The sequence below is a fragment of the Falco rusticolus genome, chromosome 11 (assembly GCF_015220075.1).
Source record: "Falco rusticolus isolate bFalRus1 chromosome 11, bFalRus1.pri, whole genome shotgun sequence".
Classification (NCBI taxonomy): Eukaryota; Metazoa; Chordata; class Aves; order Falconiformes; family Falconidae; genus Falco; species Falco rusticolus.
Window position 1 is genome coordinate 28,864,537 of NC_051197.1, and position 24,489 is coordinate 28,889,025.

The following is a 24,489-nucleotide window of genomic DNA, read 5'->3' on the forward strand; positions in this document are numbered from 1 at the left end:
TTGCGCCTGTGGGATGAGAGCAGGACTAGCACGAAAGGTCAGGAGAGAGGGGGCACGGAGGGGCCCTGGAGGGGAAAGCATCACAGGCCACCTGGATTTACCCCGTCACGCTCCCTTAGTGCCTCACATGCCGATCCCCCTCCCCAAATTATCTCTGCACCAAGCGGCGCTCAACAGCCAGCTGGCACCTCCCAGGGCTCCTGCCCAGACACTGGCTTTGAGAGGCGCTGAAGATGATCAGACGCACTGAAACTCACGTCAAACCCGCACTGCTGCTGACTGCCTCGCTCAGTCGGAGCCAGCCACCCTTTTCTTCTTAGGCACAGCCTCTGCCCCATCTCTGTGCCTCTCCACAGCTTTCCTTATCTGCCAGGCTGGAGCTGGCTCCAGAGGGACATTACACAGGGCTGCAGCAGGGCAGGAAAGTCAAGAATTGACTTTGAAGCTCTCCCCACCCCCCACCTTTGTAGAAGGCAGCTCATGGCACAGCCATGTTATTTGTCAGTGCTCCTCACGCTCATTGTCTCTTGACAGGTCAGAAGCACATCGCCTCCCTCCTCCCCTCGCCCCCCCGCCTGCTGGCAAACAGCTTTGATCAGGGGTGCCTGGTTGCTCCCCCCGCTGACATCCCTCCATCATTCCTCTCCCCTCCATTGCTCCCCCCTGCTGACATCCCTCCATCATTCCTCTCCCCTCCCTCCACCTTGAGGCTGAAACCCTCGCTGTGGGAGAGGTGCAGAGGGCTCAGATCCCCTTCCCATATCTGGCAGGCAGAAGACGCCGCTCCCCAGAGGCCCGCCATGGGCTGGGGGCACCTGGTGCCATTTTTGCACAGTCTCTGTCCATGGCTCACAGCAGCCAGCTCCCGGCAGGGCCAAGGCATGCCGGCACAGAGGCTCACAGCACAGCATCATAGAGCCTTCTAGGTTAGAAAAGACCTTTAGGATCATCAAATCCAGCCATCCAAGAGCTGCCTTCTGATCACAAGTGTGGCAAGGGGGGATCCTGAAAGGAGCAGGGAGGGTGCCAGGCATGCAGATTCATTCCCCTGACATTGCACAGCTGGGTATCACAGCGTGCCAGCCTGCAGGCAGTGCCTGGAGATGGGAATTGCCAGGTCTCTTTAGCCTGGAATGTCTCCGGGAGCTCATGGGGGCTGCTGAGGTGCCACTAGGTTTTTGGAGAAGGCCTTGAACAGAGTACCAGCTGCTGCGAAGAAGTTCAAGCAAAATCAAGGTGATTCACAACGTGCATTTTTTGCAATTACTGCCCAAAGACAGGGCGCACAGACTGAGCCGGCCGAGAACAACATTCCCAGGCGGCTCGGGCTTTGGTGCGTGACCTAAGGAAGCACGGCCTCTGCGCAAACATGTCCTCCACCAGGACGGGCCAGGCCAGGCCAGGCCATGGGGCTTGCTCATGGCACGGGCACGGCTGCCCGTGGTGCCAGCCGGAGCAGCTCTCCCAGCGCCAGCTGCCCCCCGTCCCGGAGCCCCTCTGCCCCAAAGGTGTGCACCGAGACACAGAGCTCGCCCGGGAATGGCAGGGAAGATGGCAGCAAGCGGCCTTTGTGCAGCAGGGAGCAGCCGGAGGGCCTGGCGGGGCAGCCCGGGGTTTGCGGGTGTGGGAGGGGGGCAGCCCGCGGGCCCGCTCGCCGCCTCCCGCCGCCGCCCCCTGGGGGGCTCCGTAAGAGCCGCTTAAGGTGGCGAGAGCGGCTGGGGAAGGGCCGGGCGGCGGCGGCCGCAGGCAGGGCGGTGCGAGGGGGCAGGCGCAGCCCGCCCGGCCCCACACAGCTCGCGGGCGGGACGCGGGGCCGAGCCCCGGGGCGGCGGGGCCTGAGGCGCGCCCGCCCCCCCCCTCCCCGCCCCAGCCCCCGCCGAACGGCCGCGCCGCGGGTCGCCGCCCGCCACCCGGCAGGTTGTAAAGTCATTAACTCCCTCAGCCATGCCGGGCCGCGCTCCGGCGGCGGCTGCTCCTGCTACCGCCGCTGGTGGGCCGCCGCGCCGCCTCGCCGCCTCCTCCGCGGCGGCTGCAGCAGCAGCGCGGCATGGCCGCCGCTCCCCGCTGCCTCCGCCTCCTCCTCCTGCTCCTCAGCGCCGCCGCCGCCCCCCTCGGCGCTAAGGTAAGCGGCGGCGGGTGGGCCCGCGGCGGCGGAGCCTCCCCTCTCCCCCCCCTTCCCTCCCTTCAGGGCGCCGCGGTGGGGCCGGGGCCAGAAGGGGCGCCCCGAGCCGGCGGGGCCGGTCGCTGCCCCCCCGGGCCTGCACCGGGGCAGGGCGGCCCGGCCCAGGGAGCGGGTGGTCGCCTCAGGGGAGTGGCGGCCCCTCGCCCCCCTGGCCCTGCAGGGTTCTGGTTCCTGCAGGGGGTAGCCAGGACGTGGGGGTCCCCCCGCTGTCGCCCCCCCCCCCCCCCTTCAGTCGTGAGGTGCTGGAGTGGGGGGTTTTGCCCAGCGTCCCACACGTGTGCCCCGAGGACCAGGCGCTGTGCCCGCTCCCCGGCGGCCTGGCACGACAAAAGGCCGGGGGGTGGGGGGTGAGGGTGCTTGGGGGGGCTGCCCGGCATCACCAGAAGGGCCGTGGGGGAGCAGGGCCTTTCCTGGCTGGGGGTTCGCCCCAGTGTGCCCCCCACGTCCATCCCTACCAGAGGGCTGACCCCAGTTTAGGACTGAAAACAAACAGATTTCCTTCTTCCCTCTCCCTCCCGCCACCCCAGGCGTGGGTTTGGGCAGCTGCTTTCTCCACGAGCTGTGGGGTGCCCCACACTCCCCTCATCTCTGCTTGAAGAGATGAAGATCATCTCCACAAAGGCCCTCCACAGCCTGGCCCTCCTCACGGCACTTGTTCCGCAGCAGCACCAAAGCCCCTCCGCCAGCCCCCTTTCCTTTCCCAAGGCCTGGAATGGGAGAATCACCCCCCATATTGTGGCAGGGGAGGCAGAAATCCCAGCTCGCAGGGCACCGGCTGTGCCCCTGCCTTCACGGGTCACTGTGTGCTTTGTGGCTCCGTGCTCTGTTTCCCCGAGGGGAACCCAGCCGGATTTCTTTGCGGCTAAAGAGATTCTGCCCTGCTAAAGGAAGAGGGGTTTGGGTTGTGTTTCCCACCCCAGATTCCCCGTGGCTGGGGTGAAGAAATCTCACATGAGCCATCTTAAACACTGAGAAGACCAGACACCACAGATTTATGGCAGATGACCCAGGTTTGAGGAGCAGCAGCAGCTCCTGTTCTGGGGTTGTCTTAAGTTTAAAGCTCAAGTGTCCCATTTTCACTTGGTTTTTACCTTCACGTGCTTCTGCTGCCTGTTCTGTTTACCCCTTAACTGTAGGGATAAGTCGGAGAGAAGCTTCAGGTAGAGCAAGCCAGGTCAGGCTAAACGGATGTGAAGTCCTTCGCATAGGGCTGACCTGGATGGACTCCTTCATCAACATGTGTACACAAGCCCTGGCTGCTGGCGGTTCTCCCTACCCCTAGCAACTGTGTTTATACAGTGCCTAAGTCGAGGGCATCCGGGGCTGGGAGGAGGGCTGCTCAGCCCTCCCCAGGACAAAGCTACACCAGCACTGTTGCCAGGTCTGCCCTGAGGACTCCCGCGCTCCAGGAGATCCCTGCAGAGCACTCTGATCAAGGATTGAGTAGTGCAAGTTGTGTTGCTGCTATTGATTGGTATCTCTGGTGTAAGACAGTGCACAGAATGGTCATTGGGGGATTAACCTGCAGTTCCTCTTACTGTCCCGTTTTCTATATACAACACGATTATACAAAGTGTCATAGAAAGCCTCAGTACTTAGAAGGGGTAAGCAAATACCTTCCTACGTGGGACTAACTGCATTCAGTGCCTCTGAAAAACCTGATGGTAGACACGCCTGTCATGCACACTGCCTGTTACTCCCTTCTACCCCTTCACAGATTTCCATCCTTTCAACCAGCTTGCCTTCAAGTGTTAATCCCACTTGAAGGGAATGACCTAACTGGCTTGGATGAAGTGTTTTGTAATGACATACAGCACTTGCCTGTGAGCTTTCTGTCACAGCAGGATGATGAACAGTGCTTGATAGTTCTCCACTGGCTTCTGTTCACTGGTTTTCTAATTTGCTTCTCATCTGCACCTCATTATATGTTCAGATTTCTGTTACTTATCTGCTGCAATATCACATATTTAGCAAACTACCACTTCTCCTCAGATTAATGTTCTTCCTGATCCCATAAAAATTATTCTGCATTGCTCATTTTACCTCAGGATACCTTCCCCTCACAGAAAACTCCTCAAATACCTTGTTTTGACTTTTCCAAGGAAAATTTGGGGGTTTGTCTGCTTCCAGCATTGAATCTGTCATACAAACTATCTAGACTACCCAAACAGGATAAAACAATGACAGGGTGAGAAATAGCTTTACACAAACACCAATTCTTTTGTAAAACATCGGGACATCATTGCAAATGCTACTGTTTTTTTTCAGGGCTGTGGTAAAGTCTGTCACCACAGCTTTAGTTAGAGAATGACATGGGGTGTCCAAACCAGGGGAGCTGAGCGTGGTCATTCATTTCCAGATAACAATCTGACATCCATTCCAGGCATTAAGACATCTGAACCTACTTAGTATTTCAGTAAGTAGTATGGAAAGAAGCCCTTAAGCAAAGGGATTGTGGAAATTTTTGGTAGAGGACATGCAGTTAATGGCCTCGGAAAAGATCTGTAAAGAATTTATTTCATTTTCAGCTGCCATTTCTAGTAGTCTTACAAGCTCAGAGAGGGTCGAGCAGAACAGTTTATAACAGCTACTGTGCCCTTCAGTGGTGGGCCAGCCCTTAAGGCATGCCAGGCTGCAACAAGAGCCTCCCCTACCCCCAACCCCCACAAGCTCCTCTATTAAGGGAACTAGACAGGCATGTTTGTGGTCTCTCTTCCCAGACAGCTTTTTTCCAGAACCCAGGCTCTAATGAATCTCAAGATTAGGCACAACAATAAGCAACGCAGGAGGCTGAGCCACTGACACGGTAATTGCAGTTATTCCCAGGTTTCTGGGAAACCCAGCATAGCTCAGAGCTGATCCAGAGCATGACAGCGAGTCAGCGGAGAATTTATTTTATCCCTTTCAGCTCTTCAGAAAGACCGCCTGGAAATCCGATAGGATGTCAGTCCAGGCCCCCCCCTTCTTCGCAGGGCTGAAGCATTTTGTTTGTGGCAGCCTTTGTTTGGCAGGGGGGAGAGGGGAGGCAGCTGCTGGGTCTTGGGTTAGACAGAAAAAGCTTTCAGTGATGCTGGCTTAGAGACTGATTTTTCTGTCATTCATATTGACAGATCTGGAGACAGATATTTTATCCTTGAAAAGTTCCCTGCAGGTTGGGGTTCAAAGCTCTGGCCCCTCCAACGAGGGGAGGGGAGGGCAACCCTCACCTACTCAGTGGTAGAGGCACAGGAATAACCTGGTTAGCTTCAGAGAGGAAGAGCTGCAGCTACATAATCACCCTGTGCCAAGCCACAGATGCCTCGGGGGAGATTCTTGTGGAGAGCACCTGGCTGAACTGGAGTATGGTCTATTCTAAGGATGTAAATTTTAGGCCTCATATTCCTCATCACCTAAGGAATTGTGCCTGATCCTCTTACCTCCTTTAAGTAGAGCCCTCATCCAAGCCCAGGCAGAACCAGCATTATAAAGTCTGGGCCTATGTGCATTTCTAGCCTGCCCTGTTTCTGTGATTCTGCAGCAGAGCACAAATAAGAGCAGCTCCAGCAGCGCCTATAACCAGGAAAGTGTAAAATAGTTTTTGTAAAGCCCCTTTGATTTCCTCTGCAAGGAGGGGGCAGGGAAGATTCACTCGGTCAGAAGATAACTCTTGAGATTTGCAGAGGGGCTTGGTAAAAACTAGGAGCTAATCTAATCTGGAGCCTTTCCTACAGTCCTTATTATCTGGAAAATGCAAGTATCTCAAATTAAAAACAAGAACCATTTGTGTGTCATGGTTAATGCAGATTTATTTCTGACAATATAATAAATTCAGCACAGATTGGAATCAGATGCCCCAGCTCTAGATACCTGAAGTTCCCCCTCCACGTCGCCAGGCCTAGGACTTGGATGCAGTCATGCTTTAAGTCTCACTGGCCAAGGGGACGGCTCAGCGTTGTCCTTGCTTACACAAGAAAATAAATGCTCCTAGGCAAGGACTGGCAAGGGAGCTTGGTCATGGAAAACCTGAGCGCCAAATCAATCTACTTAAAAAGTGATTGATTCCTTCAGTGCAGAGAGGAAGCAGGAACAGGGCTTATGGATATAGGGGAACACATTTTATGTTTTTTTAAAAAAAGTCTCTTTGACTAGCACCCTTCAATAAATCCTCATTTGGGCTCCTGTCATTCCTGAAAGTCACAGTGCAGAGAGGCACGGATCCTGTTCTAATCATAAGAAAGAGACGCACAAAGGCAGAGATGCTGATCTTCCCCAGACCTCAGCTCTGCCATCACATGCCAAGTCTCCTTACGTCCAGGCAAAACTCCCTAGAGCAGTAACCCTGAAAAGGAGCCTGCAACTTTCTACCATTCCAAACACACACAGTCTTTTCCATGTCCAGGGGTAGGTCGGTAGAACAGGCTATTTCACTCCCCTTCACCCGTTTCCCTTCTGCCCAGTCTCAGCTATTTGAATTGTAAGATCTCTGGAGCAGAACTATCTTGTGGGTTACATATACACAGATTTTTATTGCTACCTGGGGAAAAAGCTATGTAAATACTGCAGCTTTTGGTCCACATGCCTTCCCTCCAGGCAGTCCATGTGCCTGGTGTAACTAATTACTCTGTCTGATAAGACACCAGCTTTGATTATTACCCCAGCCATGCAAGAATCTGCATTGTGCTGAGCTCTCCGAACAGGCACTGGATAAATCATTGTCATGCCCCTTCCCCACAGTTGTGAAGAGCTCTGTCTCCACAGGCCTTGAGATGCTTATCACAGAGAAGCACAGAAGGGGTCACAGAAGATTTTAGTGGAAAATACGTACAATAAGAGGCCTTTGGTTTCTTTCCTTTGTAAATGCAGAAGCTGCATAGCCAGCATTTCCATTTACAGTCTGATAATTATACAGGCAGACAAAAATTCTAACAAGAAATAGGATGATCTTGGAAGAAGAGGAGGAGGTATTTTTGAAAACATGTCTGTTTATTTTAAATTTTGTTTTTCACTTGAGCAACTGAGCTGCTGGCTGCAGCATTTTCTCCCTGTCAGGCAAGTCAGCTCCAGCCAGAACCTAAAGTACAACAAAAAGTTTTGTTGTATTGTTTTCAAAATTAACTACTGTAATCACTAGAGAGTAAAGCACCAGGTAACATGGTGCTTTTTTGCAGCAGGGTAGGTTACTTTCAACATGGCCTGGCTATCACCAAGAAGAGGCATTATGTGCATTTCAACCACACTGATTTACAAGTTAAAAACATTTGCATAAAACCAGCTGCATCTCCTTTGCCCAGTGGATGTTCTTTTGGCAGATGCTGTAGAAACAACAAGTTCTCAGGCAGGAATTACACAAGATTAAGAACGCTTTGGCTTTATTACACCACCGTGAAAAAGCATAAAGCCAAGGGACAGTCAACCAAAAAAGTGAACAGAGCACATTTAGTGATGAGCAATCCCTGCTGAGTTTTCTCTCAGATCCATCAGTTAGGCTTTGCAGACCAGTTCTTTGCAACAGGACTATCAGCCACTGCCACAAACTAGCATGTTTTGCTAATAATAGCACGGATAAAACTTCCCTGAGCCCTTACTTTAACATAGCAGACTTCACACACATAAAAATTACTTATTTTCTTCTACTAGAACTGAAGCGCTGTCAGCATATCTAGCTTCTAGTCACTGTCCTGTGTTAAACTCATTGCTGCATTCAATGCTACTCACAGCTGTATTTCAGTAAACAGCAAGTTAGTTCCTGCACTGGCTAGTTTGCCAAAGTCCCTGGGAGCTTTCAGGCCATTGGACACTAAATGGGAAAATATTGAAAGAAAAAACCCAACAACCCAGCTAAAACACAGAATCCCTTACCTGCTGGGAATTGTGGAGGCACAGCCGACAGCAGCCTGCTGCAGTGACCACATTGGGGCCAGAAGAGCTCAGGTTTGTCAAATTTAAAGGCTCAGCCCCAGCAAGGCATGCTGGGAGAGGGAGCAATCCTCCTTGGAGCATAGTGGGATGCATGGGGAGAGGGGACAACAACAACTGCAGGAGGCTCTGGTTCTGAAGCACCCTTGAAAATTACTTTTGTGAGGATTGGAGAGTGAGGAGCTTGGATCTGAGCTGATCTGGTCACAAAGAAAAGTTTATTCGTTGAAATGCAGTTCCAGTGAAGTGACAGATGTGTACCCCCAGCTTCCCTGCAGGCAGGCCTCCGAACGGCCAAGCGCTGCAGCTTTTCCTCTTCTCTCCTCACCGTGTGTCCGTCCCAGGCAGGGATGGCAATGAGCTGTGAGCTGCTGCCCTGTCCGACCCAGGCTGGGAGCAATGCTGTGGGGTCAGGCTGCAGCCGGCGCTACTGTCACACATGTCCAACCCAACAGCCCTTCTCTGTCATGAGATCCCAGAGGCACCCTTCTTCCCATGCATAACCCAGTCTTGGAGAGAATTTTGAATTTTGAGTCATAGGGGCCTTATCCTGCCACAGTTGTCCTAGAGCTGCCCATTTAGAAGGCATCCAGGTGACATGGTCCTTGGGGGAGCTGCCTTTGGAAGGCCTTTCTCTGCCTGGGGTGGGGAGGAGCCAGGTTCTCCAGCTAACCATGCTCTGTTTCTGTCAGGACAGTAGTGAGGCAGCAGATGGAGCTGGCCCCTGGGATGAAGAAGTCACCAAGTGGTGGGGAGAGTGGAGCTCCTGGTCCACCTGCTCCCGGTCCTGCGGGGGAGGTGTGATGTCCCGGGAGAGGCACTGTTTGCGACAGAGGTGAGTTGTGTCCCAGCCTGAGCCCTTGGCCAGATCTTAAGTGGCAGAGGGCAAACGAGGTGTCCCCAGCCTGCGTTTTGGGGCCGAACCTTCAGGGTTTGCAGGGTCAGCGGTTCCCTTTTCTGTGGCCCTTTGGAAAGGAAGGTGGCTGTTGCCCACAGGTTTGGCGGTGAGCAAGCGGTGGTGGTGGTGGTGAGGGCTGACGAGGGAGGAGCATGCTGCAGGGGGCAGGCGACAGGGCCCCTCAACATGTCACCCACTCAGCCGGGCTCATCTGATGGGGAGCAAGGGGTTGGTCCTCTCTTGGGGTCTGTAGGAGTCTTGAAGGTGACAGGGTCATGGGCTGGAGAAGGCTAGCTCTGCTCCTCTTCCCCTTTCCTTCACAAACCCTCACTTAACTGTCGCTGCTCTGACCAACCTAACCCTGATTTGTAGCCAGTTCCTGTGCTACGGATGTGGGTACCTATTCCCAGACACCTTACGGGGACTTGATTTACGCCTGGCAGCAGCCAGCTCAGCTACGTCTCAGCAATTTCTCCTCTTTATTCCCTGCAGAGCTTGCAAGTTTTTTTCCCTCTGTCATTTATTTGGCTGTCACCTGACAGCATCTCCATTTGTCCCCTACAGCTACATTTGTCCCCTACAGCTGCTACAGTCCTGGTATCAGTTGGACTGGCTTTGTGGGCGTGGGGAGAGCTGGGGAACTTCAGCTGCCTGAACTCCCACTGTCCCCTCCAGGTCACCTTGCCACCAAGCCCTCCTCCTCCTCCTCTAGCACCTCACTAACCAGCTACTCCAGGCTCCTGAAATGTTAATGAGAGCCGGCATCCTGCAGCACAGCAAGCCCACGGGGGCTGCCCACCCCACACTGCCCCCCACACTTGGCCTCTTTCTCTTCTGCGTGAATGCACTCCTGAGCGGAGGAGGCTCAAGCCAGGGCCCCCAACCTGCTCTCTTTCCTGCAGAAGAAAAACTTCTTTTATGTGGGCTGGTTGACAGCGTGGTGAGGGTTCAGATGTGCAGTGGTACCTTCCGTCTGGATGTGGCCTCCCTGCTAACTGGGCTTGCCAATGTCTCTGCTACTCCTCCTCCCCAGCATCCTGTGGCCATCATGGGAAAGCAGTGGGAAATGGAGGGTGGGAGGGAGCCCTTTTTCTCTCCATCTGGCATCTGCTGTACCCTTGACTCCACAGCCGGAGAGGGGAGGGCTTTGCTGTGGCGTTTTACTCCAGGGATCAAGTCTGAATTTTTTAAAAAAAGTCCAATGTAAAATCCAGCCAAAAGGGTTTGGAGCTTTAAGGAGAACAGCTTAAGTGTGAGCCAGGTATGCCCATGAAACAACTTCTGCCTGAGTCTGCTGGCAGCCACTGCTTCAGCTGAAAGAGGTGGCAGTTTTCAAGCCTTTTGGTGAAAATTTAGGCTTTGCCTCCATCATGTAGAGCATTGCTCTGGACGGGAGCTGCAGTACCTATAGCCAGTCCAGACTGAATATGTCTGCGGGGTTCTTCATTACACAGTGCATCCTAAGTTCCCAATACTGTTAACACATTGTCTGTTGCTCATCATTACACAGGCCACATTCCCTTAATCTATGGTCTTGGCCATTCTCCCTCTGTCTATGGCCAGAGCTAAAGCATCAAGTGTTGAGAAATTCCCATGGTTTTGGTCCATTGTCTGCAGCAAGCCTTTCCTGCTAATCTGTTAAGGTGGCCAGTCTCCTCCATGTCTCCTCCATGAGAGGTGCCATCTGTCTGCCTACTGCACAGTGAATCCCAAAGTCAACTCCCCTGGTCACTGCAAATCCTGGGCGCTTCCATGGGAGTGATGGATCATCAGTGTCTGTTGTCCTTTTGTCACATCAACCCTTTTGGAGCTCAGAAATGAAGGGGGACAGAGGTGGTGATGCTGGAATTGGTCCCTGCCTGCTCAACCTGCCCTGAAATGAGAACGGCCTGAAATCACAGTCCACCTAAAAGCACTGAAAATGCGTTTCAGAGATGTTGGCTAGTGTAGATTCAGAAAGTTCTGCTCTGATAAAATGCCTGCCCTGCTTCTCCCCCTTAAGGCAGGCCTGGCTTCTTGGTCATCTCAGTACCTTAGTACTTCACCGACCTCCAACTCATTCTTTCTGCTTTGCAGGCTCCATATGCCCCAGGGAACAAACACCACCATGTGTGTTGGTCAAGCCAGACACTACCAACTGTGCCAGCAGCAGGTGAGAACCACTTCCAGTACTGACTGCTCCTCACTGGGTGATGTGGGACTCAGGGGGTCACACCTGGAGCTGCAAGAGCACCAGCACTCAGGGCGTGACTGGTCCATAGGAGTGCAGACAAGGGGTATGATCTGCTCCTGGCATGGTTGATGGTGTGCCTTTGAAGACATGGGAGATGGGCTCTACTCTCTGAGACTGAGAGGTGGGGGAAAAGGATATAAAAATGTTTTTTTTCTGGGGTGGAACCAGGGACAAAGTTTTTCCAGTACGCTTTTCCCTTTGCTGGAAGGAATTTTTGTGGGACTGTTAAATACAGCTGTCTGAGAGGCCCCCGACAATGGAGGCCTGGCCTTTCTACCTGTGTTACAGCACCTCAGAGTCCATCACCGATTCCTTCCAGGGTGGGCAATGCATTTTCATTCTCCAAGGATGCAGCAGGGACAAGCAGCTGTCACAGTCATGGCTGTGACACAGGGAGCTTTTGATCACATTTATTCCCTCCATAGCCCTGCCCAGCCAACACAGCAAGCTTCAAACAGCAGCAGTGCTCCAGTTTCAATGCCAAAGCCTTTGGGAAGCGCTACTACCACTGGATGCCTCTCTATCCAGGTGGGTTTTCACAGCTTCACACAAGGGATCAGGGTGAGAAAACACCCACAGGATCTTCTCAGACACAGGAGAAGGGGAAGGTCCCAGGGGACAAGGGATGGATGCTCCTGGCTGGTCTGGAAGTGCTTCCCTATGCTCCCTGCTTTGGAGAAATCGTTCCCTGTCTCTTCACAGAACTGCTCCACCCAGCCAGGCCTCCTCTCTCACCACATTGCTCCTGTTTTGGATCCTACATCAGCAAGCATTGGTGGGCAGACAGGACACAGGCTTCTCTGAGTTGTCTTGGCTAACCAGCAGTCATCTTGGCAGAGTGGGTGTTCACGCTCTTTGTGCCTTCTACCATTTTGGCTGCCTCTCTCACCCAGCATGCTTCCCACTGGGTTGGTGGTGGGTTGTTCTGAACAGGATGCCCATCCATTTCCTGCACAGGCGAGACAGATTATTGCTTCACTTGGGTTGCCAGTTGTCCCTTGAGGCCCAGATTGAGCTCACCTAATATACTACCCTCTTTCTGGACCCATCTGGTTTTATCTTTCCATTAGCTGCCAAGGGGACATAGAGCATCTGCACCTCTAGCTTCAGTTGCTCAGCTGAATGGGGTGTAGCTGGCCACAGCCCCACGCAGTCAGTGCCTCTCTTACAGGTCTTGCTTGCTCTTGTACGTTTATGTGTGGCCTGGGATCTGCTGACACAGATTCCCATGTCTGGCTCAGGGGATGGCATCGCAAAGGGGAGAGGGTACGGCAAGGAAGAGGGTTTGCCAGCAGGAAGTATTTCTGCTAGGCATGGTCCCCAGCTGCAGCCTCATACCATGACCCCTTTACTACTACAAACTAGCCTTGGGGGTCTCACATCAAGCAACAAGAGCATCCAATGTGACATCAAACCATCAGTATGGATAAGAGGAAAGTCCCCTTCCTCGCTGTCCTTCTCTGAGCACTTTGATCTGCCTGGTGACTTTCCGCCTCTGTCCATTTAGATGACTACACCAGTATCTCCAACAAGCCATGTGACCTCCAATGCACCACCCGGAGTGGAGAGAGGCAGCTGATGGCCCGAGCACAGGATGGTACCTCCTGCAAGGACAGGACCTATCAAGGGGTCTGCATCAATGGGAAGTGTGAGGTGAGGCTGTGGGAGGAAGCAGTACAGAAACTGGGAGCGTAAGTGTGTGACTGGACCTCCTGGGCATTACAAGGCCAGGAGTCCCAGCAAGGAATTGAAACTGAGGCCTGGCATGGGGTGATTACATTCAGTCTTGAATGCCTGTAGGCTAGAGGAGAGCAGAGAGGTTCACACAGAGGGAATTGTATACATCCACATGTTCCCACTGAGTGGCAGCAGTTTCCTCCCAGCACAGAGAAGACTAGGATTCCACATTTGTTTATGGTCATCCAATTTAAAGAAAAAATTAAGAAATCTTAGATCTCATTTTTCACCTCATATGGCAGGATGAAGGGTGGGTGTATCTAGTTTTACAAAGAGGTGCCTTACAGCCTCAGAAAGGCCTGCCTTTGATGCAGCATCTCCTGGAGAGTGATGTTGTATGTCATCGTTTCAGTGAGAACGATTGGCCCAAATACGGAGACAGGAGGAACCAAAACATCTTACCTGAGTCTTACTCCATTCACCTACACGCCCAAGCTCCTGCCCCAGGTTCAGGGGCACAGTGTAGGTGGTCACAAGTCACACAGGTGGATTTCTGCTGCTGTTGAATTCATTTCTTACTCTACTCCAAGCTAACCTACATTCCCCTCCCCAGCCTCATCAAGAGAGCATGGTAGCATTTCCTTGAAAAGACCCTGACCTGTGGAGATAAGCTGGTCTCAGAAAACACTCTCTTGTTTTATTCTTTGCAGCCGGTTGGGTGCGATGGGAGCCTGTACTCACCCCGGACGATGGACAGATGCAGGGTGTGTGGAGGGGACGGCAGCACTTGCCACCGTGTCTCGGGCAGCTTCCGAAAGGCACTCTCACAGATAGGTACTCCCTGCTACCACAGTCTGGAGACTTCACCTGCTACTTCTTACCACCAGCTGGCATGAAGGGTGACTGGCTTGAATGCGGGTAGGAGTTTCCCAGCTGCTTGGTGGAAAAGACTGAAGAGTGCCACCCCTGCTTAAATGCCTGTATTTTGCCCTTTTCACTTAATCATCACAGGAGATTGGTTTGATGTGCTGTATATTAGGCTGGTAAGGTTTCCCTTCACGGTTTTATGATGGGAAGCAGCTGGGGATCTATTTGTTCCTATTGATTTTGGCATCTTGCTCACCTCAGATAATGTGAAGAGATCAATGAATCTTCTTTTATTTGTGCTATGTGGTCATTTGAAACTTAAGCTCCTGTGATGAGGGTCACAGTGTTTGTTTCAGCCTGCACTTAGTCTCCTGCTTTCCCCAGTCCTGTGGTTGGCGCAGCTGAGGGACAGTGCCTCTGAAACTGGGCTTAAGTTCATCCCTTGCAACCTCATGGCCCATTTTTCCACCCACAGAAGGCATAGACTGTGGTATGCTCATTAGTAATTAATTAACCGTGGTTTGAGGGTGTTTTAGAACATCATTTTACACTGTTGTTGTTTCACTAGTCTGCCTCACTCTCTGCAGACACCAGACTAGAAAAGTACTCAGGTCCTTTTCCAGAGCAGGTCTAATGGTGCTAGCTCCTCTAGCAGTACAGGTACAGTTTTGGCCTCCCGTTTCAGTCCTAAAATCTAACAGAACAGACAAGACCTGCATTTCTCGCAGGAAAGACTAGCTGCCAAACCACACAACTTCAAGAGCCTGCTTATTTTCTCTCCCTTTAAAGGTCAATTTTTATGCTACCTGAGACCAATTCTGTTGAGTCCAGAGCTGAGGGGACCAGTGGTACACAAATCATAGAATGGTTTGGGTTGGAAGGGACCTTAAAGATGACCTAGTTCCAGCCCCCTGCCGTGGGCAGGGACACCTTCCACTAGACCATGTTGCTCCAAGCCCCGTCCAACCTGGCCTTGAGCACTTCCAGGGATGGGGCACCCACAGCTGCTCTGGGCAGCCCCTTCCAGTGTCTTGCCACCCTCGCAGTAAAGAATTTCTTACTAGTATCTAGTCTACATCTACCCTCCTTCATCTTGAAACCATTACCCTTTGTCCTATCACTCCATGCCCGTGTAAAAGCCCGTCCCCAGCTGCCCCGCCGGCCCCACCAGGCACTGGTGCTGCTGGAAGGTCTCCCCAGAGCCTTCGCTTCCCCAGGCCGAGCAACCCCAGCTCTCCCAGCCCGTCTCCGTAGCAGGGGGGCTCCAGCCCCCTGAGCATCTTCGTGGCCTCCCCTGGACCTGCCTCAACAGGTCCATGTCCTTCTCATGTTAGGGGCCCCAGAGGTGAATGCAGCGCTGCAGGTGGTCTCTCCCATCCTCTGTTCAACGTCAGCCCTGATCACTATTAAGCTTTTTGTGTGCTCTTGCCAGAAAGAGCACATTCATCCACACATCTAAAGCCAGACGGTTACACTAGTGCAGTTCCTTCCTGACTCCAAACCCAGCAGTGCTCACTGAGCCTTAGAGACCTGTCATGGTGATCTGTAATGGGACTTCAGAGGGCAGCTGGGATTAGAGCTCACAGAGTGGTGCAACGTACTTTTATGTCCTTGGTGTCCTGCCCCTGAAGGGCAGCACTGCCCTCCTACATACGCACTCGTCCCACGAACTGCTTTTCCTACCCAGATGTTTTAATTCTGCCTCAGGGTGTCCTCACCCTCTGTTCTGTTCCTCAGGTTACGTGTTCATCACCAACATCCCTGCTGGTGCCACGGACATCCTCATCATTGAGCGCAGGAAAACAGAAAACATCCTAGGTAAGCAGAGGGACCAGCTGGATGTGGACATCCCAGTTCAGCTGTCTGGGAGGTGGGAGGAGAGCTCTGTGCTGCGAGAGATCTGTCTGTGAATGTTTCCTTCAGGGTAGCACAGGGGCACTTAATCTCTCCATAAACCAAGGCTACTGCATCTCCAGCAGCAGGAGGGACATTTGGAAACCAAGCTCACTATGGGCAGTCCTTGTTGTAAAGACATTTATTCTCTTGTTGGCAAGGGAAATGAAAGCAGCAGGCATTGAACATCGCTGTTCTGACCTGACGCAGAAGACGAATGCTGGAGGGCCTGCAGTTCTTTTTCTACTGGGCTTTTCTCAGTCATGAGCTGTTTCCTCTCGGTGCCGGTGCAGCCCCGGTATTTTGCACAAGCATCACATTAATCAGTTTTCTTTCTCTTTTAAGCACTTGCAGATGAATCTGGGCATTTCTTCTTCAACGGCAACTCAGCCATTGACAACCCCCAGAACTTCAGGGTAGCTGGCACGATCTTCAAGTACCGGCGGCCCTCGAGCCTGAACTCGGATGGACTGGAGTATATCATAGCTCACGGGCCCACTAACCAGTCTCTGAATGCCATGGTATGCGAGGAGCTAGTTTTAGGCTTTCCTGTCTTGCCTGTCCCAAAATTGTTGTGAGCCTCCCTCAGACAAAGGGAATATTAACTTGATTCCCAAGCCAAACCTGAATCTGTAGGTGGCTGAGGAATCCAGATATTGACTTGGGGGGGGGGGGTGGGGGTGTTTCCTCTTGGATTCATGAAGATGTCACCTTAACATCCATCACAAAATGAATGTGGCTAGAAGAGGTCTCTGGGAGACACATGTCCTTAAAATAAAAACAGTTTTCTTTTCTTTCTCTGTTTTCTCCAGTACTATAACTTCAATGGGAAAATGCCACACATAACTTATGACTATACTGTACCACGGACACCATCTCTCCGAACAGTAGCCCCTGCTGTAGGCAGACCTCTCTATCATCAGCTACCAGAGACCAGCCAGAACCATCCCGTTCCAGCCAACTCCAGAGCTGCCCAGGACTTCAATGCCACGTGGCTCTCCCTGTCACCAGATGACACCAGTGAACAGCTTCCTCTAAGAGAAGGGCATGATGATTTAGGCTTTGGTCACCCGCACTTCTTCCAGACCAACTCCACCAGCCAAACTCGGGACTGGGGCTGGGAACAAGGTGAAGAGAAGAAGTATGACTTCCAGATAAGACAGGTCTACGATGCAAACACAGCAGGAGAGGAAGAAGAGGTGGAAGCAGCAGCAGTTGGTAGAGAAACAGAGCTGGGTTGGTTGCTTTGTTTTTCCTTCTGTCCCGTTTTATTCATTGAAAGCGGACATCCCATGCTGGTCTTGAAATGTAAAGTGGCTATACCATCAGGGTGGGTGAGAGGGAGTTAAATAGTGGGGTAGAGGCTGTCAGGGAGCAGCAAGGGCCAGAAGCTCCGTCAGAGAAAGGGAGCTGGGAGAGAGTGGCCACAATACAGATCAGGCAGGGTGGTGCCACAGCACCCGAGCTTGGCAAGCAGGCCAGTGACAGCAGCAGGTTCTCGCAACAGTCCTGTGGCCATCAGGTGAAAGCAAGGTGACAAGATAGATCTGAGGTCTGTTTGGAAAAGCCAAACAATTCAGGAGCAAAGTACCCCTGCAACATCGCTCAGGCCAGGACTGAAAGCCCAGGCCTGAGCTTAAATGGAGCTCCTGAGCAATGGACAGCGTGTGTGAGGTTGGTCAGGATGGTTAAGGTCTGTTGGTTGGTGCACCCTGGTGGCAATTTATGATTTTGAGGCCAAATGCTGAATGGTTTTTGCTTTGATAAATACCACAAGCTGAAGTATAAGCCACCCGGTATAATTAAAGCATCCCTGTATTTTCCTTCCAGCTCTCAGGTTCAATCAGATTTCCATCAGCACAGCTGTACCCTACAGCATGAGGAGATCTGAGCTCTCGGAGAACAGCCGCATAGCATCCTCCAGGCTTCGTCTTTTCAGGCGACTGTGCCACCGAGACCCGCACAACACTGCCTTCTGTAGGGAGCTGCAGCACCTGGCAGCTAGGCTGGCCCCGAGGAACTCCACAGCAGGACCATGGACCACAGCTGCCTGGTGGCCACAGGGTCTCCACAAAGCGCCGGCCCGTAAGAACTCACTGGAGGACTTGAAGGTGGAGGCATTTGCTGGGAGTCAGGGGGAAGCAGCCAACTACAGCATGATGGCATCTGTGGAGAGCCCTCTGCTAGGTGCCAGCCCAACCGCGGACATCAGCCAGGCAGAGCCTCTGCAAGCCCCTGGCACTGAAAGGTGGCACTTGATTTCCTGGGCAAAACAGGAGCATTGGTTAGCTGGGGAGGGGGGGGGTCAAGCCAGTCCTCTGGTAGCCTCACTGCTGTTCTTGATGTCCCCATTCACCAGTGTCTATCCATGGCAGATGCTTGACCAGTGGTTTCTACTCCAAAGACTGATTGTCACAGCTGGCCTGACACTGAGCTCCCAGAACGTATTTCAGGTCCCCCTGCCTCTAAGGGTTCCTTTTAAATGGGGGCTGAAGGACCCGTGAGGTCAACACCGATGTGATTGTAAAGGTCAGGAGTCCATAGCATGTCATAAACACACATTTACCACCACATCATGCCCCTTCTGTCCTATTCCTGTGGGCACATAAGCTTCTGAGGCTGCTGTAACTTGAGTAAACATTTGGCAGGAGACTGAAGGCCAACTTTTAAACATTTCTGGCAAGCCACATGTGAAGTCTCCCCACGACATTATATGATACTAAGAGGGACCTTGCTTGAGCTCCCCTTTCCAACCTAACATCGTATGTCTCAAGGTGATAGTATGAACTGAGGCTGAGGTCACCCGTGATGGTTGAGAGACCATAATATACACAAGACTCACTATGAATGATGCCTCCTCTCAGAGGGATGCTGATCCATAGCTATCAAGGTCTTGCTAGTTGAATTCAGGAGGCGGATCAAGGCTTTACACTCTGTTTGTCAGTGATCTATCTTGCCCAAGGTAGAGGAGATAGACAAATGCTGGGTTTCTTCCTATCTTCAAAGTCAGCAAGGAGGAATTTCACTGTATGTTACGTCTGCAGCAGTTTTTCATATGTAGCTCATGCCACCTTCTTTTTCCACAGCAATGAGTTTGATGTGAGCCCCGTGGGCCATGACGACATCAGCTTGGCTGACATGTATCGGTGGAAAGTCTCAGCTTATGCCCCATGCAGCTCCACGTGCACTTCAGGTAGGTTTGGCTTCAAGTGACTGACCATGTGAGGTCCTTTTTGGCGGTTGATAGAGAGAATAGTGGTATTTTTTTTTAAATGGCAGGTAGAGTTTCAGATGTAGTGAACACTCCAGTAATTTAATCATGGTGGGAGGAGGCTTTTGGATTTGATGGAGCCTGACCAAGAGAGGGTCTTGATTGCCCAGCAGGTATCAGTACCTCCTATGCGATGTGTGTCCGGTACGATGGGGTGGAAGTGGATGAAACTTACTGCGATGCCCTAACCCGACCAGAACCTACTCACGAATTTTGCACAGGGAGAGATTGCCAGCCTAGGTGAGTGGAAACGACATCAGCTGTCCACAGGGACAACATATTTCTGGGCTGGAAGATACACTTAAACAGCTAAGCCCCTGTATTGCCTTGTAAGCAAAACGGTGGAAGGAATTTGCTGTCTGAATTGCCTGCTAAGGGCAAAGCTGCTTTCGAGACCAGCATCGCCTTAACAGACATATACACGATGAGCAGATTCATAGCAGCAGCTACTGGATGAGGGACTCCCAGGCATGCATGCACTCCCCAGCCACCCCGTGTCCCTTGTCCCCCTTACCTGGGTTTTCCTTTGTGCTTTCTCTCTCCTGGGGACCGCTCGTGGAGGTGGGAGACCAGCCGGTGGAGCGAATGCTCCAGAACCTGTGGTGAGGGCTATCAGTACCGCACTGTGCGCTGCTGGAAGATGCTGGCTCCAGGCTTTGACAGCTCCGTTTACGATGACCTCTGTGAGGCAGCTGGGTTGGCCAGGCCCATGGAGAAGAAAGCCTGCAAGAACAAGGCCTGTGGGCCCCAGTGGGAGCTCTCCGAGTGGTCTGAGGTAGGCAGCAGGGGAGCTTTGCTCATGCAGGTAAGCAGCTAGGGCTGGGCTGGGGCCTGGGGGAAGGTGGCTGGCAGATGTTGGGCGCCAAGAAAGGCCCTGGCCAACTGCATCCTGGTGAAACAGGGACCGCCTTTACCCACGGTTCCCCCGTTCTGGCACTGCTCAGCAGACAAAGGCCATTGCAAAACGTTTTCTCTAAGGTCACCTCCCAAGCAGGACATTGACCAAATGAAAGCCCTGCCAGTGAGAGGCTTTGCCTCCTTCCAGAGGATCTAGATGGCTGTGTGGTGCTAACAAAGGGTGAATGGGAAAACAGTGGCGTGGAGATAGAGAACCTAAACCCCAGTCTGAATCCCTTTTATTGACTTTCCACAGCCTGCTTGGGACTAGGCTAGTGGCCCAGTGACTTTGAACAGTAGTCCAGGCATCAGCATCTTAGAGCACTGGAGCTCTAGGACCCAAAGTAAATAAGCAGCAGAGACAGACCCGCCTATTTCTGTCCCTGCTGGGGCCTTTCCCCTTTTCCCTAGTGCAGCAGGAGGAAAACAGGAGGAGGCATAGCTGCCTCCCTCGTCTTTGCTTGTCCCCGTTGTTCTCGGCTTCCGAGCCCCAGCGCTGACTCTGGATGCCCATTGCAGTGCTCGGCCCGGTGTGGCACGCAAGGGACGATGAAGCGGGAGGTGCGCTGCTCGGTGGAAGCACCGCTCTGTGATGAGTCGCGGAAGCCCAGCGGTGAGAAGGCGTGCACAGGCCCACCCTGCGACCGCCGCTGGACTGCTTCAGACTGGGGCCCGGTGAGTCCAGGGGGTCTGCTGCTCCTTGCGCCCAGTGCCAGGGTGCAAGGCTGGCCCGAGGGAGCAGATGAGCGGTCATGTTGGTGCTCTCTTTTGATTTTCTTCTGGCAGAGGCTAAGCTAAAGAAACTGGAATAATCTCTATTTTTGCTTCTCTGTACTGTAAATTTTGGTTAGCTGTGAGCTGAGCTCCATTCAACAACCTGGGAAGCTCAGGGCACCTGCAAGTCCCTGACCAAATGTATCTCTAAAGACCCCTGGGGTCCAGTATCGGTCCCACTGGCAGATTTAGGCTCTGGATTCAGGTCTTCGAGCACCACTGATTCCGAGTCCTCTGCCTTCCTCCTTTCTGATTGTCTAAAAGCCCTTTATTCCTCCAAGTGCTCAGGTTCGTGTGGTGAAGGACGCATGAGCCGCTTCATCGCGTGTCGCAACCTGGAGGGCAAGGTGATCTCCAACTCGCAGTGTGACCCAGCCACCAAGCCCCTGGCTGTCCATCCCTGTGGAGACAAGAACTGCCCCGCACACTGGGTGGAGCAAGAGTGGGACCAGGTAAAGCCAAGCCCAGCGCTGTGTTCTCAGCCCTCCTTCCTACCCTACATCCCACTGGAGATGGTGGGAGCCTCGCTGTCCTGACAGAGCAAGGTTGTATGGTGCAGCCTCCAGCCACGGAGCTGTACCCCGGTCCTAGCTCCTTTTAGAAAGGGGGATGGAGTAACGAATACCCACACTTGTCTGCCCATACCCTGGAGGTCACCTCGAAGTTTGTGGCATTTGCTGCCTTCCCAGGGACGTCCGTGGGAGGGCACCAATGTCCCAAGGAAACCATCCTCCTGTCCCACCTCTGGCTCCCAGCTGGCAGCTACAGACACCTCAGCAGAGCTCTTTGTCCAGAACCTGCACTCACCCCTTGCAAGGTTTCGGTCCCACTGTTAAAGGGAAAGACTCAGCAAAACCAGCTTAATTTCTAATAAATAATAGCTGGAGGTAAACCTGAACCAACAGCCCAGATCCCTGCCCTGGAAGTCACATCCAGCCCATAACTGTATACTTGCCTCAGGACTTGGAGTCCAGCGAACGTGGTCCAGGTACCCTGCTCTACCAAACAGTCTCTGCCAGCCTGCTTACTCTCCTTCCGCTGCTCAAGGCCTAGAGGCTTTAGGCTTCCAGATAGAAGCTGATCCAAATCCCAGAGCACCCAGAAGAAAGCATCCAGTCAGTTGTGGGGCTTGGGCTTTGTCTTCAAAGTCTTCAGCAAACTATGGATTCACAAAGCGCTAAGGAAGAAGGTTCCTTAGAAAACCAGCCAAGCCCTCTCCTCTCTAACCATAGCTAAACCTCTGTTTTCAGTGTACTACCCTTTATAGCTGTTGACTACATTCAGCTGAGTCTCCTTCCAGCACTGGGGTTAAACCTGGGGACCTATGGCAGTTCCATAACCTTCTCCTGCTCTGGCCTGTGGTGTGGGTCACACACAACACTGCAGTGCAGTTTTTCAGCTGTGTGCAGGCTATTAAACTCACCTGAACTCTGAAAGAGCAGCTGAGCTCTCCACCTTTACGTGTGCCAGCTTCTTTGCCTTGGCTGTGTTCTCTCAGCTGATCAGCTCTGAGTTCACAGGATGACTAAGGGTGGATGCAAGCCAGCTGTGCCGGCCCTGCCGTGGTGAAGAAGGGTACAAAGCAGTGAAATCTCAAACTGTCAATTGCCTTTGTGGACATTAGGAAGCAGAGCTGAGCTAGAATCAGATCCTGCCTCCTGCTGCTTCTCTTGGTGGTGTCCTGAGAGACTGGGTCCTCCCAGCTAAGCCCACGTAGCTCTGAGCTCAGCAGTGCTCGTCCATGCAAATCACCTGCAGTGCACCAGTTTGGTCCCCTTGGGCCCACCAGTTTGTCAGTACTCCGAGATGTAGGTTGCTACGTAGATATACTACGTAGTTTTTGAGAACATAGATAACACATAAAATAAGACAGAAACAGCTTCTTGTAGTCTTACTTTGGCTGCTCCAGGTCCCTTGTGGTAGCTGCTCTCAAGGCCAGCCAAGGTGAATTCAGCATCCTTGGTGCTGGCTAAACACTAATTACCATCTTCTGTCCCTGCTCCCGAAGAACTTCAGCTCCTTTGCAGACACTCATTGCTCCTGTAACCTGGGCAGCACTGCCTCTGTTAGGCTGATGCTAGCACAGGCATTAAGCAGCTTGCTTGTGAGCAGGATGCCATCTTACTTGAAGCTCTGCAGCTGATGAGCATCGTTTGTTACCTGGCTGTTATGTTCTCTTTCCAGTGTGATGCCAGCTGTGGGCGAGGGATGAAGACCCGGGTCGTCTTGTGTGCGGGCCTGGAGAATGGTGTGTACAGGGAGTACCCCGAGAAGCGCTGTGAAGCCTCTCAGAAACCTGAGGAACAAGCTGCCTGTTTCAGGAGGCCATGTTCAACATGGTTCACTACCTCCTGGTCTCAGGTAGGGCTTGGAGTGGTGGGGAATGGAGAGAGGAGGTCTCATAATCCTGCTTGGTAGAGTTGGTGGACCTGAGGCTTTCTAGCAGCCTGTTCTGCTGAGGGCTTTGTTAGGTCTGGATGGGACCACGAGCTCTGCTCTTCTGCAGACCAGGCAGCAGGTGGAGGAACTGGCACACACAAGCTAGAAAAATCCTTATAGCATGTGGATTAGTGCTTCAAGCGAGAGCACCCACCACACTGCAGGCCTACAGGATACAGCCCTGTCCCCTCCTCTGCCAGGAGTCAATGTTCTGTCTTTCCCTGCTTTCCTTTGGTTTTAACCGGAGAGCATTTAGGGAGTGGGAGGACAGGGGAAGCTGGGCCTGGCTCGCAGCAGCCATTTTTTGCATCTTCTGTCACAGCATCAGCACTCAAAGCAAAAACAATTCCGAGTTGCACTGAAGAGATGAAATGCTCCCTTGCTCTGCCCCAACCCCCAGCTCGTGGAGGCTCTGCTCCAGCAATAAAAAGACCACAAGTTTGAGATCAGTGTGCGATTTGACCCAGACCTTCTCAAGAATCTCCAAAGCAGGGACTGGGAGGCCTCACTGGAGGAAAGAACTTGGGAACTATAGAAGAATTTTTAAAAAAGCTTCTCATGATCCCTTTCCTCTCTCTCTCGATGCTGATAGTGCAGCAAGACGTGTGGCACTGGCGTGCGGCTGCGTGAGGTGAAGTGTTACCAGGGGGAAGCGCTGGCTCAGGGCTGTGACCCCACTTCCAAGCCAGAAGCCAGGCAGACGTGCCAGCTCCAGCCGTGCCCCACAGAGGCACCAGGTGAGCCTGGACGGGCAGGGAGGGAGAGGAGCCCTTGGGAGCCCTTTGCTCTGCCCAGCTACCTGCTGGGGAAGCACGTGTCCTTTTTAACCCCTTCCATGGATGCTTCTGTTCCCCAGAAGAAGACTGTGAAGACAAAGCGACGGCCAACTGCGTGCTGGTGCTAAAAGTAAAGCTGTGCTCTCACTGGTACTACAGGAAGGCTTGCTGCTGGTCATGTCGGCTCAAGTCACCCTGACTGCTGCCGTGCCGTAATTCCCTCCCAAGTTCAGGGGCAAGAGCCTTCTCGAGCCAGACTTTACCACTTGAAGCCACCCCACTTGGCTTGGCTGTGGAGCCAGTCCCTGTAGACCAGCCTGCTCAGCGAGGAAGGAGTCCTAGGACTTGGTCATCACTGTTCCCTCTTCACCAAGAGGATTTTACACAAGACAAACCATCAGTTCCTAGAAAGCTACTGAGAAGTGAGTTGGGAAAGCCTGTTTCTGCTGCCATCATCTCTGAAGAGCTCTAGTTGGAGGTGGTGGTGTGCAGACGACAGCAGCTGTCTCTCTGCCCTGCCCTGCAGATTTTGCTACTACAAGGGCGATTTCCAAAACACCAAAAAATTCTGTGTCGCAATAAAGAACTAAACTATAAAATTGGGGTTTGGGGATGCATGTACCTAGGCCAGAGGCAAAGGAGGAGGGACACAAGAGGAACAGAAGTAGGAGCAGGGGGGTTGGGGAG

The 24,489-nt window shown here is 52.7% G+C and overlaps 1 protein-coding gene across 2 annotated transcripts; it reads left to right on the top strand.

Moving 5' to 3' along the window:
- The first annotated feature begins 1,955 nt into the window (after positions 1-1,955).
- LOC119155697 (ADAMTS-like protein 2) lies at positions 1,956-24,395 on the top strand. 2 transcript variants are annotated; one of them, XM_037404621.1, is made up of 18 exons: positions 1,956-2,122; positions 8,770-8,912; positions 11,052-11,127; positions 11,634-11,736; positions 12,716-12,861; positions 13,596-13,719; positions 15,490-15,570; positions 15,991-16,166; positions 16,458-16,881; positions 17,476-17,893; positions 18,732-18,838; positions 19,027-19,156; positions 19,478-19,691; positions 20,333-20,488; positions 20,869-21,039; positions 22,772-22,948; positions 23,619-23,763; positions 23,883-24,395. In XM_037404621.1, exons 1-18 carry the CDS (start codon positions 2,048-2,050, stop codon positions 23,999-24,001), a joined length of 2,985 nt encoding a protein of 994 aa, XP_037260518.1. In that variant the 5' UTR covers positions 1,956-2,047; the 3' UTR covers positions 24,002-24,395. The 2 variants fall into 2 exon arrangements, with proteins under 2 accessions (XP_037260518.1, XP_037260519.1); XM_037404622.1 differs by lacking the exons at positions 1,956-2,122; positions 8,770-8,912; positions 11,052-11,127 and adding an exon at positions 11,911-12,046 and having other exon boundaries at positions 11,632-11,736.
- The last annotated feature ends 94 nt before the right edge of the window (positions 24,396-24,489 follow it).